At 40.1% G+C, this 17,276-nt stretch overlaps 1 protein-coding gene across 1 annotated transcript; it reads right to left on the bottom strand.

Moving 5' to 3' along the window:
- Positions 1-334: 334 nt before the first annotated feature.
- LOC115317102 lies at positions 335-12,081 on the bottom strand. Its single transcript, XM_029976644.4, has 7 exons — positions 11,578-12,081; positions 10,335-10,420; positions 7,498-7,563; positions 7,357-7,389; positions 4,240-4,350; positions 1,972-2,013; positions 335-1,604 (listed from the first exon to the last, which is right to left on the bottom strand). Exons 1-7 carry the CDS (start codon positions 11,642-11,644, stop codon positions 1,572-1,574), a joined length of 438 nt encoding a protein of 145 aa, XP_029832504.1. The 5' UTR covers positions 11,645-12,081; the 3' UTR covers positions 335-1,571.
- Between the last annotated feature and the right edge of the window lie 5,195 nt (positions 12,082-17,276).

Raw genomic sequence — 17,276 nt, 5'->3', positions numbered from 1 at the left:
ATAGCTTTAAATATCCAAACTAACCAGGTTTTTGTTTACGTTTGCAAGTCTGATCACTTTTACCGCCCCACTCTAGAAATCTACGCAAGTAGCGGAAGAGAAATATTGTTTTGTTATAAACTTTACATCAAGCAGCCCTCGGTCCTGCGACGATTTTGCGCTGTTCCAATTTTCTTACCTTTCTTGGGTGTGTGTGTATTGTTTTTTTTTTTTTTCAGAAGTCGAGCTCCAAAAGCACCATTATTCTTCCAACGGCACACACTATGCGGCAGCTCATGCACTTCGTGTGTGACTGAACCACATAATTTTGCTGAAAATAATAAAAACTACGTTGTTCTGGTGTCCGTGCGGATTTATTTCACAACTGCCAAAAAAAGCCATGCGCTAGTGTAGAATTTTGCTCGCGCACTTTGAAGCTGACGCTATCGCACTCGGATATTTTTGCAGCACATATCTATGTTTCACACAATCTATAACATCAATTTCAGTAAACCAGTATCAGCTGTAATAACATGTCAAACGCTCTACTTGAAATCTGCTTTCCTTTTTGCTCTGAGCAGGAATGAACTAGTACTTCGTAACATCGGCGGTCAGCAGGGTGTGCTCCTATTTCATCGCAGCTCGAAAAGTCAGTCATTACAGATACGAACTAAAATTTATGTTGAGTAAGGACGTGGAGAACTGCTTTACCAACATTATCAAGCTTTCATTTTTATTCTATTTTAGGCTTCGAGGCACAATCATGACAATCGGTCAATTTCGACTAAAAGACTGACTTTTCTTCGATGTCCACCGTGTTTCTCTCAACGAATACCCTATTCTAGATTATTTAATCGCTGCAGACAGTTGTTTATATCTTCGCTACAAAAATCTCGTTAATGACCTCGAGTTTAGTTCATTTGACTAGCATACATCACGCCTTAGATCAGGTAGCAGCCACGCGTACAATTTCAAGACCTAAACTTTGCGTTGTGCACGTACAAGCTGCAATTCTACGTAAAGCTGCCATTTATCACATAAAACTTAGAACCCGTAACGTGTTCATGATAAACTTGGCGGCTACGTTAGGACTTTAAAACCATCCAATTTCCTAATCTAAGTTGTTTGTTTGCTTCTCCAAATCTTTCGTCTCTGTTCTAGGAGTCTGAAGCTTAAAACTAATCAATACGAAATATCTTCAGGAGGCTAGTACCCGAAAGTGGTCGGAAGTATACAATGACATTCTTTGCGTCTCCGTTTAGTTCGGGGTCTTGCATTACACGATGGAGACCTATCAGGACTAGTCACCTTTCTGTAAACAGACGGATTCCGAGTAGATGGTTGAAGCACGTTTCGGTTCCAAGTCAGTTAATGCATATGGCTGAGGGAAATGCATTGCATTCTCAGAAGAAGTTCGCGCAACGTGCATCTATCTGCAGTCAGCATGTTCTTCCTGATGGCCGGTGTGATGCCACGCTGTGCGGCGGGGAATGTAGCAGCCTGTGTGTTCTCTCAAACATTGAACAACATTGGGAGATAAGCACACGTAGAAACCGTTCGTGTCAACCACTTGCTGGTAGTTGCAGGAACGACTATCCTGGTTTCTTGACCCGGTTTTTGCATATCTGCAAAGAGAAGCAAGAGCTGTTTGAGCTATGTTCATAGCCAGGTGGAATCAAAAAGCCATGCGATCCAACAAAAGCAAATAGTTAATTGTACAAAACTTTAATGCGTTCCGTGTAGTTAAAGAGTTAAAACTGTATGTAAAATAATACATGTTTGTTATTTAAATATTCCAACTATTTCCGCTCCCTCGTGCATGCTAAGGATATGTAAGGAAACATAATGTTCACAAATGTCGGCATAGAGCCAAGTGAATTACGAAAAAAAGAACTGAGAAATAAAACTGTATTAGGGGCGTATTGTGTTTCTTTGTTTAATTTTAGTGAGCCCAACAAGCTGTAAAACGGAAAGCTTTCACGTTCAACTTACCTCCTGAAATCTGCTGAAAAGACAAGTGGTGAACTTTATCGCCTGAAACAAGATTGGTTGTTTGATGTGTTAAAGTGGTAACATTTTCACTCAAGCTATAGAGCGAGCCGCTGTTAAATATAACGACCGAGCTGTGGTCGAAAAAACCTCTTTCGTCAGATTCTGACGCGACCAGACAGCGTCACTCCCAGTTTATCCGTAACACAGTTCCAACCATTGTTTCGGCCGCCGCTCCCGCGTTGCACTGGTTAACTGCACTATACAACTTTAATACGCAGCTTTAATCGCGTACTAGGCTAAAGTTATGGTGAGCTCTGAAACCGGTACTGTAAATGTTGCGATGCTGAGAGAAATTGGAATGCTGGCCAAGCAAAGACATGAAGTGAGTACAATATCACCAGATTGTCAGACACAAAGCCACGAGGTTGCTGGTAATTTGTTGGTAGAAGCTAGTGTTGATATCTATGACACCATTTACAATTTTTCTTATCTAACTGTGCGGAAATCATATTTTCAGTGCAGGAAACCATCTCCAATGACAACGTGAAACACGCAACAAAAATTGTTTTCCTGTGAAGTGACTTGTCATTTCTGGTTATAATATTAATAATCAATTAATGATAACCACACTCAAAATGTTAAAAAAAAACTTAAACCATTCATAGCTTCGAACAGCAAACTCTTGCCATGTTTGTTATTTTCTTAGGTTCAGAGAGGATTTCTACCAAACAAGAGTCCAGTTCCTTTTCTCAAAGAAACGTACATCCTTTTTTGCGAATTTGGGGGTCAGCCGAGTACAAACGGTGGGCCATGAACCACATCCGACGCGCAGGAGCATTTTACTGGTCCCACACTAAACTCATCCGCTTCCACTAGCCTTGTCCCAAATAAAATGCGAGTTTCAATACCAGCTGCCCCTCTCCGTAGAGATAATCGAGGTACGTGAAAGTTTTACGTTCTGAACAGTGAAACCGACATCAATAGCGGGCTGCTATGACGGGACATGTATTTATGTCAGGAAGAATTCCTCCCACATTCTAAAGCTGGTTATAATAAAAAGTATTTACATGGGAAAGGTCAAATGTCTTATGGTCTATGCGTGATGCCCCACGTAATGTTACACTTTAATTTGAATCTACTTTCCAGCCAAATAGCTGCGTTAAATAGCGCACGTAACAAACGTACAAAATAAAAAACACAAAACAAATGACGAAATTAAGTCTGCCGAATTAGCATTTTCACTATTAAAAAGATACTTATTTCAATACTCTATGGCCAATTCAGTATTTCTCTATTATAAAATAAATTAAATGCCGCATCATTATATACTTACTAAATTACGATGCAATCAAAAATATGCCGATGAATGAACCGTCCCTGATCGAATAAAACAAAGTCCACGAATTTGCGGAAAGACGAATTATTTGGCGGAGCGAAGGATCAGGTACGGTTCATTCATCTGCCTATTTTCTATTATTTCTTTTTTGAAGACCATGTACGATGAAGAAAGGGCCCGTGATATATTAACTTACCATATAAGATGTCACGAAGTCGTTTACAAAATCAAGACAACGTTGATCTACGTTCAAAAACTTAGTTCAATGTGTTTGTTTGTTTTTTTAATTTAAGCGAATACCACAGACATAAATGTAAAGGCCTTTTGTACCTTTCTCGAATAAGTTGTCTATTTCCCACTGTTGGAACCTTGCAAGGTAACGCCTGAACAATCCCACGGTGATAAGCCTATCCCTTTCGCACTTGATTTACCCAAAGTGCGCAAAAAACAAAGAGAAATATTTGCCAGCTGTCGTCAGCATAAGCAAGAGATAAAATATTTTATCCTGAGCCCACAGTTGGTGTGGCCAGAACACATCTGTCAAGTCTCAATAGTGAGTTTTAGTATTGCGTACACAGGAGAACGCAAGCACTGTGCCTGTGCGTTAGCATTGCGTGTTCTACACTGCGCGTGCGCGAAGCCCAAAGTTCGGTCTTGGATTGGCACGTAGCGACGACGCGCATGCGAGGCGTGGAGCACGCAACGCTAACGCAAACGCACAGTGTTGCGTTTGCTCTTACACGCAATGCTAAACACTTTATTTTTACTTAGAGCCGTTTTATTCGCACTTAAATAAACTCAGCCAAGACTCACTCTATTTCAAATTTGTTTACCTGAGAAAACGTTAAAACAAATCTAACTTAATCGAAAATTCAAGAAACTCGATTACGGTGTTTTTGTCGTTGTTGTTTTTTTCTTCCTGTGTTTCTTACCAGCATAGGCGGTTGAGCGCACTTGTCGACTGCAAGTTCGAATCGGGTACCCTTGAAGTCACCCACCGCCGAGAACAGCAAGGCGGTGTCAACAAAGCGATCCGATCGGATCTGGAAATAGAAAAATGTAGTCTTGGTTACACGTCCCCAAAAAAGAAAAAAAAAATAATCCTCTCACAAATAGCGTTACGTACACCCACATATCATAAAAAAGTGGGGATCTGTATAGAGTCACCGAAAGCTTCAGAAACGCCGGGCTTGACGAGGTCCCGTGTATCTCATTCTCGCTCTGAGGCTAACCGTGTCGTGGGATTAGCCGATAAGCGATTCACGAGTCAAGGCCACACTTCTCTGCGCTTCTCAAGCAATCAGTGTAAATAGACCAAGCGCCGTTTACAAGCGAGCCCGCGTTTTCCCGCACCAGGTGTTAGCAGCGCTAGTGGGTAGAAATCACATTCGCGAGAGAGGAAGCGTCTGCGCATGCGCAGTACCGACAGCAGCGCCACCACAGCGGCGCGACGTCAGGAAGTTAAGTTGGTGCATAGAGTAGTCTAGACTTATCCGGGGATATGTTCACCGACAGGTTAAGAAGCGCGGGGCGTATGACATATTATATTACCATTAGCATATTGCATCGGATGCGTTTTTCGGCGTTTTCATCATCGCCAAATACCGAGATCTCATTAGGCTGCCAAGAGATAATAAGTTTCTCGGAACTAGCACGCCCTTCATTTCTTAAGCTGCTAATAACCTTAGGTGATATCACACTCCAAGAGTAATCAGGCGGTATACTTGAAAGGGGGGAACGCCTTTTTGCCAGTCAGGCTGCCTACGATTGCAGGGCGCTAGCACGCTCGTAACTCTTACTAACTAGTGTTGGTCTTGATCAGTCAGTACGATAATCTTAATTTTCAGTAAGATCCCGATTCGTTCGAGGGCTCCAGGATGCTGCATTTGTGAGCCTTTTCGGAAGTGTTCACAGACAGACATTTTGGCCGCAACCTGCGGGCCAGATCTGCACGCACGTCCTGATCGCTTTCCAGATACAACGCATGAGATATAAAATAACAACCTGGCATACATGTGACGCCGTATGTATTAAAGTGCATTAGGTCAAGATCGCACAATTAGATTATTTTAAACAAATGTCTAGCAGAAAAATATTGTGGTTGAAAAACGTCGCGTCTATTTGGAGTACAGCGGGTGCAGACCTTATTTGAGCGAGAATGCTTTCTAATACATAAACAACAAGCAAAACGCTCGTTCTGCTTCTAAGTACAGTCGCATCTGCACTTTTCATAATGTATTGGGTCACGCATGCTTTCGGGATTCAGAAAAAACAAAAAGAAAACGTTAAACACGCTTATCGTTCTACGCACTCAAAGTTGGTACCACCACGATGTTATCGTGTATTTTTCCTGGTACTTCACTGAACCGAAGCTTCAAGGGTGAAACAAAACAAAAAAAAAAAAAAAACTCGTTTAACTAACATTTTAATAAAACCTAAACTCTGCTTACGATCGATCACGTCACGCATGCGGGGTACGGGGAGAGACCAAAATTAACCCTTCGTGACTCACATTGATCAGTCGGCAAGATTGAATGGTCAGAAACAGAAGAACTAATGAGCCCACTCAACGGTTCCACGACGTGACTGAGCAAACGCTTAGAGGCTACGCCAAAATGAAACAAAACTAAACTGTATTTTTATATCTATTGCTGGATAGCGAACGTTATTGATTTAAATCAAATCAAATCTTTATTTTCCTCAAAAAATTGCCACTGACAGCTTACTAAATCGTGGTTTATTATGATTAAGCCTCTTTTTTTCCTGATTCACTATTCGTCGTACATGACGTGAATTTGAACAAAAAAATGCTTAATGGATATCATTAGTGCTACCCGCTCTTAATCATTGATTGGATTCCAAATTGGCATAAAGTACGTTGAGAGGTGAGAAAACTGAAATCCCAACAAATAAATAAATGTCATAGGCATTGGTTATGAACAGGCCCTGAATACTTAATTATGTTTGTATTATCAGTCGAAAGTTTTTATTTGGACGTGGCCACGAAAAACAGTCAAACCTCTTCGGGCAATTTGAAAATATCCTGATAATGATGACACGCAACTAAAAGCACGAAATATTCTGCATTGTTTCAGGGCGAACTCCTTGGGTCTTGAGAGATGTTTTTAAATATATTCTTTTTACCTTTATTATGCTAAACTTATATAGTACTAGGAAAACAGTGTGTAAATAGAAATCATGTTTGAAAGCAATAAAAAAGTCAAATAAGCTTATTTCATATCTTACATTGCTCCAGGAAGATTATTTATAAAACACCAAACCCTAAAGTTCGCAAGAACTATTGAACGTTCTTATGTTTTCAAACTTCGAGAGAACAATTATAACAGTGATTTAGATACATCCTTGCTTGCTTCTTAACTGTGGTCTAGAACCCCGCCGCATTTCATTATTTCTGATATTACCTAATGTCTGGCGCCATATCCTTCTCGATACAACTGCGCCGGTTTGGACTACACTGTTTTAAAGTGCTTTCAGGTATTGTTCCATTTCTCTTATTACTTGCAACAGAACCGACTTAAAAGCAAGTGTTCGTAGTAATAGGCGCACACGTTTCCATACAACCCTCATTCGAATGCAACGAAAAATGTGGGAAGTTTTGCCCGGAGTTTGTGCAACACCAAACAATATTTGAAAGAGTCGCGGATTCGAATAAAGCGCGAAAAATTATTCATTAAGCGCTGCTCTTTAAATGAGTAATCTACACTAATTTTATATCAACCCCGAAAAAAATATCGCATGATGGACAAGTGAGTCAGTAGCACTCGATAGATATTTTAGCGCTAATTTTCTAAGGTGTGCAAAAACATTAAGCGTCCTCTTTCAACACCGCACGACATTTCAAACGATAATACTGCCTTCCACTTCCTTTTCCTTCATTTAATTGGTAAATCTTTTTCATTTATGCAAAACCTTTTTGTTAACACAAGAAATATTTGTCTGGAATGCAAATAAAAATAACTTAAACAACTGAAAGTTTATGGGAACGTGAGGCATACGAAAAATGAAAACATTGTAGATGTTATACTCACTGCATTCGCCAGCCTCAGTATGCATTGCAAACCCTTCGGAGAAAAAAAAAAATATGCATGGTGAGAGAATGCTCCGACATTTGGCAGGAATTCAATTTAAAAAAAAAAACAATGAAAATGTATTCAAGAGCTTCCACTCACGGTCATGAATTTGTAGAAGCTCCCAACGGTTACGTTGTCAACGCACTCTTGGAACTTCGGAGAAACCTAGAGATATTGACAGCGGGAATTTAACAAGCACCATTCGCCTAACTTTAACGTATTTTCTTTTTTAGGCGTATCTTCAATGTATAGAGAGTATCCCGGCTTAGGTGGTTTAGGATTTCAGCGAAATTAGCAAGCAAAATCAGTCACCCTTACGTGTGTGTGCGTGTGTGTTTCTTAGGACGGATTATTTTTGGCCATATTATCCCGCTTTTATGTTTTAGAGAGATATTTAACCTTACAACATTTAGGAATAATGGTTTCGATAAATTGGATGACTCTTTTTTTGTTTAATTCGAAACTGGCATCACAAAAATTTTCTCTTTCTTGGCACAATAGCCAGGATATCGTGCTACACCGCAGCTGTTTTTGTCGAAGAAGCTTTATTGCGAAAATAAAAAGCTATATGTATATCCAATCATCCACGTTCCTAAGTATATGATTTTTTTTATAATCGCTGTGTGTGCTGCAAGGCTATTCTGCCATTCTGTGTTGCTGTTTTTTCCTCGTTTAACACAGTCCGTCGCGTGATTCTATCATAACACTTGATCTGATGCCATACTAACGGCGAGTGTTATGTTCATAATAGAAACTAAACATGTCCATTTATTCTCGGAGAACCGTATACAATGATAGCTCAGTTTTTTTAGCCATTATTTGGTCTTTGTTTGGGGATACAGGGCCTTAGAAAGCCTGAAAGAGCCAAGGTACAACCAAACTTCATCTTCTTTGGCCCGAGTCGGGTTCTAATTCGTTCTAATTCTTGGTTCTAATTCACGAAAGAAAAAGTGCCAAAGTCAGGCTTCAATGCCGGTAGTTAGCATATTTGTGCCTAAATTGCCAAACGAGCGAAAGGGCTACGCCTCACTTGTGGTTGTTTGGTTTTTATCTGGTAACTTTGAGCCTAAATTGGCCAGCAAAAAGTGCGAAATTAAGGCTTCATTGCTAGTTCTTTCGTTCATACGTGGCACCATTGGCTCAAGTGTGGCGCCTTGACGCCAAAGAAAAAGACTGATACTAAGCAGCATCTCGGAGCAAAACCCCATTAGGCCCAAGTTGGGCACCTAGGATTGTCAACGTTGTGCCGAGAAAGGTGTTCCTCTGACGTGCTACCTGAATACGTCGTATCATGGTTCCCAGTCTTTCAGCGTCCCTGATTTTCCAAAATTCTACAATACGCGATTCTAAGGCACCAAGTCGGGCTTTACACTAGGATTCCCTATCTACGTCCTGAAAATTATTTTGTCCCTCTAAAGTAGTATGGAATTCGACACAGTGTCCTTCTGATTTCTTCTGTTTTTTTTTTTCTCGTCAGAGGCATCTCAAGTTGTTTAAAATGGGTATTAAAGCTTACACTGCAAACGGAAGTAAATAATGCCTTGCCGGTATTGTCATTTTCGGTAAGGCGCTATAGATAACTGAAAGCAACTACACACCCGTGAACTATTTTTTATCTCTTCTTCCGTAGAGTAAGACTAACTAACCATTTTAGCACTGGTCTTTAGAATAAAGGGCCGGATAGTAAAACAGTACATAATATATTTATTCGCGTTCGCAAATATTATGCCCGCGTAAAGGGAAGGCACACACGCCGTACGAAGGTATTGACTACTTTGTCACCATGCTGTTCGTTAAGCTTAACATTGTAATTAGTGTTATTTGAATAAAATAATATTTTTACCTCAGAACCTTATCGTTTAATAGGCACTGACTGGCCAATCGATGGCTATAAACAGGAGCGTTACCCCCAGAGCCTTTCACGGGTTTGGAAGTTAATGAATCTTTTCTTGTAAGTCAATGAACCGTTTTCTTTCGTGATGGGAACGACATTAGTTTTCTTTTCAAATTTCTTAAACCGAGGCAGATGGCATCTGCCTCGGTCGTATAATTTAAGAGTGCAGTGTAGGGAAGAACACCCTCGTCCTTCATTTCGTCCTCAACTGCGATGTCGGCAAAAGAGACATGTATGTGCCTTAGCCGTTTCTTCATTACGAGCTAGCTTAGGACCTCTGTGTGAAAAGAAGAACAAACAGAATAGCCATCTTCAACCAACCAAAAGTGTGTCTGTATTGCACCGAGACGGGGCGTTGCCCACTCCTGTGAAAATTTCAAAATATCTTCAACCACAATTGCTTGACCCCTGCATGCAGGCTGCCAAGTTATGACAAACGTCTCCATCTTATGGCATCTGTCTGGCCGAGGATTTGTGCCAAATATTGCTTACCATCAACGGCTAAATAAATCACGTATCAAAAAAAAAAACGCAGGATCACAGCCCATTTACTGCGCGTGGTTGGTTTAGCCGGTGCTGGTAATCGCCCGCAGACAACGATCACCATGACGCTGTACTGTTTTCGCTGCTAGGCTGGCTTGATCGGATCGTATCGTTGGCTGCGGTCGCCCTTAATGGAGAGATTCAGGGAACCGCTACTGAACATTGAATACAATACGATGGGCTCTCCCAAAGGAACTGCGAATGTGCTACCGCATAACACTCGCACATGCGCAGTTCGTACCGGAGGGCCAGTCGTACCTTATCAGACGCGCAAAAACGGTTCCCTAACACTGTCTAATGTGAAACGGACCATAGTTCCTCTGTCTTCTTGTGGAACGTGTCTTACAGAATGTGCCAAGTGTTCTTGGAGTCCGCGTAAATGGTGCGTTCGGAATTTAAAATCACCCTCAATTTCATTCATTGTGTTTAAAAATGTACATAATTGCACAGAGCTACACATGCATAAACTCTTCTATTTTAGAGAAAACAAAACGCCTACCGTGGCCGGAATCTCCTGTCTGATGCAATCCAGGATAGTCACTCCTTTAGAGCTTTGCGCCACTCCTAGATCGATTAAAGAAAACCCTACCACCCAAGAGAAACACAGAAACAATGTAAAACAACCGCCTGACAATAGCACACAGTAGGATACTCAGTTCCTTCTTTTTTTCTTTTCTTTTTTTTGCAGTTTTATATGAAACGACATAACCTCAATATCTAAATCAACGAAGAGAGAAACACAACTTAAAATAATGTAATTAATGCACCGCGTTAGGTCAAAAGTTCTCAAATGATTGCGAGTAGCTCTCGTGGAAACAGGGCAATAATTTCTTTGGTCAAAAGTACGCACCGAAATAAAACGCTGAAATTCAGTTCACTCCCGACGAAAAGCAGTACATCTTCAGAGAATGTCCTTATCGGCTGCATTTTTTTCTAAACGTGTTACACTCGACCATAACGAAAGGCCGTTATACGCAGGAAAGGGTAACATAAAGCAAACATAGACCAGAGCAGCCATGATGCATAAGCGTGCACATAACGTAGAAGCATACTGAGTCATAAATAATCATATTTAGTCACATTTAGCAAGTTTTGCAAAGTCACTCAGTGCCACAAGGAGGAGACCAACTGGAGCTCAAACACCTAGACTACCGCCGCATTCACACCGGCTGCTCAACCGCGTCCGCAGAGTGCTTGCGAACGCGGTTGCTTAAAGACGCAATAGAAATTCATGCACAGTTGATGATAAAAACGAGAGGATCCGCTTCGCGGTTGCGATTCGAGCCCAAGTGTGAATGCAGCCTAAGTATGGTTCAAGCGAGTCTGTGGTAGTAGGCGACTGTAGGCACGCGCTGTTGGCTTCTGAATGACAAAGCGTAGCCTCCCCACGTGATCTTCCGATGTCACAGGTTCTGAATAAATTTAAACTTGTCTCGATCATCCTGATAAACCAGAGGAGCACATGAGCGTGTCATGTGTGCAACGCATCTGAAATCCCCAAGGCATTATGTTACCAATAAGCCTGTGAAATCATCACGAACGCATAATGCCCGCACCGACAGTATATTTTTTTATATATATATTTTTTTTCATATATTTTTATGTAACCCGAACTTAAAGGCCTCAGACACGTGTCGTTGGATGACAGTGTTCCCACAAAAGTCGCTCCTCCGCTTCTCTAATACTGTTCACGTCATTCGAACTGAAGTAAAATTCAGAAATAAAACGATAAAACGACTCACCGACCAGTAACGTGATGGCCACGCCGATCCCCATGGACCAAACTGCGCAAGGCTGAATATATGCCATCTTCCGCGAAACTTCCTGGGGCCCTATCTGAAACTGATCCTTAAGGAAGGAACTGATTCTTAATTCACCTCGTTGACGAGATCAACATAAAGAACTGCCGCGTCATCTAACCAACCGTGCCGCAGCGAAACGGATCCCACCCAATCAAGCATCACGACCCTTGAGACCACCAGGTCGGGACACGTTCTTCAGACTCTGGTCTCGCTATGATCTGCGCTCGGCTCTCGGCAACACGCGCTCACTTTTGTGGTCCGGTTGAAGAGTGGTGCGGCTCCGGACCTCGTGGGCGGTTTCTGTAGCAGAGCACCCTTGGTTTGGGGAGGGGGGGAACGGGGAAAGAGTGGGCACAGGCCATTTTTCTTGATGCTTTTGCGTCGCCGTTCGTGTGCGCGTGGCCGTCAGTTCCGCATCGTCGCGCTTGCCTAGATAAAGTCCCTGTGGGAGCCCCCGCCCTTTGTCTTTTAGAGTACTTTGCTACGCGGGACCCGGGAAGGGAGGAAGGGGCCGTGAAATGGATGAGGTCCAACTGCCTTTGTCTGTGTCGTCATCTTTTTTTTTCCCTCTCTATCGCTTTCTTTTCTTTTTATCGAAAAAAAAATATTCCGGCAAATGAATGAGTCGGGACAAACGAGTAGAACAAAAGGCTGACCGCTTTAGTTTTATATTGCTTGGAGCGTCATGGTTTCGCGTCAAGGGAAAGTGTACCGTGGTTCCCTGCTGGGATTTAGTAATAACACTTCGACAGAAGGTCATCAACGAAAAATCGTGTAATTTATTTACTGTTTTTTTTAATTTTTTGTCCTCCTTAAGTTAATGAATAAAACTAATGGGGTAGCAAAAAAGCATTGAGCTGTTGTGAAACAATCTACCAAACTAACACGTAATTTACGGTGGTAATCCTTTATACTTTTTTGTTGTAAATTTAGAAAAATAACACAAGCCTGCCGTACTTGGTGTTAGACGAAATTTCATTACTCAATAGAGAGACATAAAACCTAATATTAACATATGCTAAAAAACGTTGGCCATCTTGATATTGTTTTATAAATTAAGTAAATTAAAATGAAGTAAATTAAGTAAATATTCGTTACATCAACTGCGAAAAGAATCAAACTTCCAATGGGATCCTTCATGAAACGCAAAGAGCGACCACAGCAGCTAGTAAAATCTTCCATCCTCCAGAAGATACCCAAACTGAAAAACCTATACAAGGTGTTTGATTTCAATTTAAGCAGTCATGTATCTATATATATATATATATTCAACGGGCATGGTGGCGGGAGGCCGAAGGCGTGGGTATATATATATATATATATATATACTGAACACAATATTAGCCCTTAAAGGAGTTAGCCGAGGAGGTTGCCAAAAAAGAGATCAGTGAAACGTTTCGGGCCTGGTAGGCTCTTCGTCAGTCAGAAAGAAAAGGAGACTTCGTTCTCCTTTTCTTTCAATCAAAGAAAAAACGGCCGGAAAAAAGAAGAAGTTAATTGGAAAAATGCTTACCGTTTAGCGGGTGCCTACTCAACTAAATTCTCGCTTAAAAGTTTAATATATCTCGATACCGATGCAATAAATACTATTGAAATAATTAAATATAATATTATTACTGCCATTCTTATCATAAAACCAGTTTTTGGGACATGTGGTTGGGTATAACCCAACTATACCTGGTGTCATGTGAAGCCAATGAGAGGCCCAATGTTACGCGTTAGCTCGTGTCGCATTAAACGATGAAGCGAGAAAAAAAAAAAAAAAAAAAAAAAGCAACAGTGCGGTACCGATTAGAAGATCTCAATTAAATGTCCATAAAAAAAGACGGCAGTGATCCTTTCGAACTGTTAAGGCCCTTCGGTTCTAGAGTATTAAATCTATAGATAAATTCAGATTCTTTATTTTTTCGATCTCTGGTGGTTCGAAAGCCCCCCTGGAGTATAATAAAATTAAAATCAGAAAGTCCGTTATGTCCTGCGGAGTTTAAGTGACGGGAAACCGGTCCGGCAACGTGTTTACGTATATGACTTTTATGTAGATTCATGCGTTTTCTTATGCTTGTTTTAGTTTCTCCTATGTATTGAATTTGGCATTTTCTACATTGAATTAAATAAATAACATTTTCCGAATTACAGTCAAAGGTACCATTTATTTTCCAATTAAAGTTATTCGCTGTGCTACGAATAGAGTTAGCTATAATTATGTCCCCACATAAACTGCATTGGTTATGATTGCACTTGGTGCAACCAATCGGGACCAGGCTACGTCCGATGGAGTTTCGGGACTGTTTAAATAAATCTAATAAATTACGTGGTCTCTTGAACGCTATACCAGGGGGTCGAGGGATAACTGCCTTTAAAGCTGTGTCCATGTGTAAAATATTCATGTGTCGTCTAAGAATATTGTTTATGTTTGGAAGTTTTGATTGGTAAGGTAAGATTAGTCGTAATTCATGATTATTTCTTTTCGGCCGCTCTACTAAACACGCGTTCCGAGAGATCGTTCGACTTTTTGATATAGAATTATTTATTAGCGGTAAGGGGTATCCACGGTTAATGAAATCCTCTCCTAGTGCTCTAGCTTTTATATCAAAATCATTATCTTCTGAACATAAGCGTCTTAAGCGTAGCATTTGACTGTATGGTATACCTTTTTTGTTTTGTATTGGATGACAGCTTTTATAATGTAGAAATTGACGTCTATCTGTAGGTTTTCGATATAAGGTTGTTTTCAAACCATTTTCAGTAAGTCTTACCTTAATATCTAGAAACTCTATTTCTGTATCAGAGTATTTATACGTAAATTTAATATGTGGATTAAAATTGTTGGCAAAATTAATAAATTCAAAGAGCTTATCTTCCCCATTATTCCAAATTATAAATATGTCGTCTAGGAAACGTTTATAAAAAAGGGGTTTATGCGGGAAGGAGTTAAGTAGCCGCTCCTCTAAAGACATCATATATATATTTGCATAGGAGGGAGAGAAGCGAGATCCCATTGCTGCGCCATGTATTTGTAAATAATGCTCATTCATAAATGTGAAGTTATTAAGCTCTAAAGCTAAGTGCATAAAAATATTTAAGACGCTTTTACTAACAGTGAGGTCGTTCTCATTAACAATATTAAGAACTGCTTGAATACCTTCATCATGCGGTATATTAGTGTAAAGAGACACTACGTCCATTGTGACAAGCAACGTAGTATTAGTCCTAAAATCTATTTGGATATCATTAATCAAATTGAGAAAATGAGAGGAGTCTTTTACGTAGGACGGGGCACCGGCTGCAGTACTTTTAATTTGTTCGTCAATAAAGGCGGAAATATTCTCTGTATTAGTACCTATTCCCGAAATAATTGGTCTACCTGGGTGATTTTGCTTATGTACTTTCATTAGCATATAGAACTGTCCTGGTCTCGGATTTTCCTGAATGAGACACGTAGAAATGTTTTTCTCTATTTTCTTATTATCTACTAGGTATTTTAATTGTGTTTTTATTGTCTCTCGAAACTTAAGTGTTGGATCATAATCTAGTTTTTTATAGAACTTAGTGTCGTTCAGTTGTTTAATTGCTTCCGATACATAGTCGGCTGTGTTAACTATGCATATACCTCCCCCTTTGTCAGCCTGGGCTATTATGATATCTCTGTTATCCGTCAGGTTTTTTAAGCATTGCCTATCCTTATAAGTTAAATTATTATTAAGTGGTCTGTCTTTTTTATACGCTGATAAAATATCTTTCTGGACCGCCTCTATGTATTTTATGACATTAACATTTTGTTTATTTAACGGCGGAATCCAATAGGATTTGTGTTTATATAAAGGCTCTTGATAAGGAGCTCCTTTGAAAAAAACTTTACAGTGCAATTGCCGTGCAAATTCATTTAAACCTTTGTGCAAGTCCAAATCATCACTATTGTTGCGAGGAGTGGGGCAAAACTTTAATCCTTTCTTGAGAACTATCTCTTCGTGTTTAGAAATTACATAGGAAGAATAATTGAATATTTCGGACTTTTCTCCACCCAAATCTGTAGAATGTTCTGAGTTACATGGATTAGTATGCTGTGTTCTATTAATTAGGCGTGAAAAGAAGTTTTTCCATTTTTCTATTAGGGGCGAGAAAAAATCCAAGAGTACATTATCTCTAAGTGCCTTACGTCGTTTAGTATTAATTACTTCTCGCTCCTTTTTATGTATGTAATGCTGCAATTCTTTTAATATTATTAAAGGTAAACCAGGGGAAGTTTTTAAAATAATATCGATCTGAGACTCTAAAGCACGAATATTTTCCATTGACTGCTGTATTGTAATGTCCAGTAAAGACATTCTAAAATTAAAAATAGCGCTATCCCATGTCTGTACATTTACATGGGATAACTGTATGGTTGGAGCTGTATATGTGTTATAAAAACCGAACGGAATCTTTTTTTGTGTGCGGCATATATATATATATATATATATATATATATATATATATATATATATATATATATATATATTGATATAGATATATATATTTACGCCTTGAAATATTCAATAATGTGGTCTGCGCAGGTAAGTTATATGGCCAAATGTACATATTGCAGGTGACTAATCGTGATGATAAGTAGTGTAATTAACATTTTTAATTACCAGTTTAATTCGTACAAATAACTGGGAACGCGAAAAAAAACAGCATACGACAAAACAGCACGCGTCAAGAAAGTATGGTTTAAATAGCACGCGTGAAAACAGCACCTTGTGAAAACAACAGAGCGACAAAACCGCACACGTCCAAACATCACGCGACAAAACTGCGCAGCGTCAAAATAGCAGAGCAACAGAAGAGCTCGTGACAAAACAGCACAGCAACAAAACAGCAAGCGCATAAATGCATGCTGTGTTCTAGGGCACATTATTAGCAGCACGCGCCTAAATTAAGAACTTGCTTCTATCGGGTTCAGGAGAACATGTGTATCACCGTTACGTTTTATTATCTACCGTTATATGACTTTATATTATAACCTGCGGCGTTGTACTTCATTACCTACGTATAGCTTTTCATGCATGTCAAGTAAAATAGGACCATCCAACTACAAGCCTATGAAGCTCATTTCTTGACGTCTTTTTAACTGCTTTTAACTGACTGTTTGACTGCTAATCCGTTAACGTTTTATATCGATATAAATGCGGCACCCTATTCGCCCAAAACAAGAGTGAATATCACAATAGAGGAGTTTAGTGGAACGGCTCAAGAAATAGTTTATTTCACAAACACTTTCGTTTTAAATACAGCTTACGTGCAGTAAGAAAAGCGACAACCCAGATGGGGGTCAGTGAGGTATTGTGTGTCATACAGGGCAGGATGTTTCGTAGTCTATAATATTCTCACGTATGGCTTTGAACCCAATGGGGTGCGCCCTCTTTGGGCGTCGATCATCTGCTTGAAGAGACTCTGCTTTGTCTTCAAGGCCTTGATGAGCCCATACTGGTCAGGTTGTTGAAACCCGAGCAAAGACTGGATACTTTGGTGCCATGCTTCTACGCTGTTGTGGTCCAGAGTTTTACCTGATGTGACACCTCTAAAAGAGTCATATCACTGAAGCGCTCAGTAGGGTCAGTGGACTTTGCCACAAACTAGAGTCTGGTGACTATTAACCA

Source organism: Ixodes scapularis, unplaced genomic scaffold (assembly GCF_016920785.2).
Source record: "Ixodes scapularis isolate PalLabHiFi unplaced genomic scaffold, ASM1692078v2 PGA_scaffold2__306_contigs__length_199485367, whole genome shotgun sequence".
Taxonomy (NCBI): domain Eukaryota; kingdom Metazoa; phylum Arthropoda; class Arachnida; order Ixodida; family Ixodidae; genus Ixodes; species Ixodes scapularis.
This window is presented reverse-complemented; position numbering and strand designations above follow the sequence as displayed.

Bases quoted from the DNA above. Each gene is read 5' to 3' on its own strand.
- LOC115317102 (XM_029976644.4), bottom strand. From the start codon at position 11,644: ATGGCATATATTCAGCCTTGCGCAGTTTGGTCCATGGGGATCGGCGTG. The intron at 7,564-10,334 runs GTAGGCGTTTTG...CAATATCTCTAG, and splicing joins GACAGGAGATTCCGGCCACG to GTTTCTCCGAAGTTCCAAGA. The intron at 2,014-4,239 runs GTAAGAAACACA...ATCTTGTTTCAG, and splicing joins GCGCTCAACCGCCTATGCTG to GCGATAAAGTTCACCACTTG.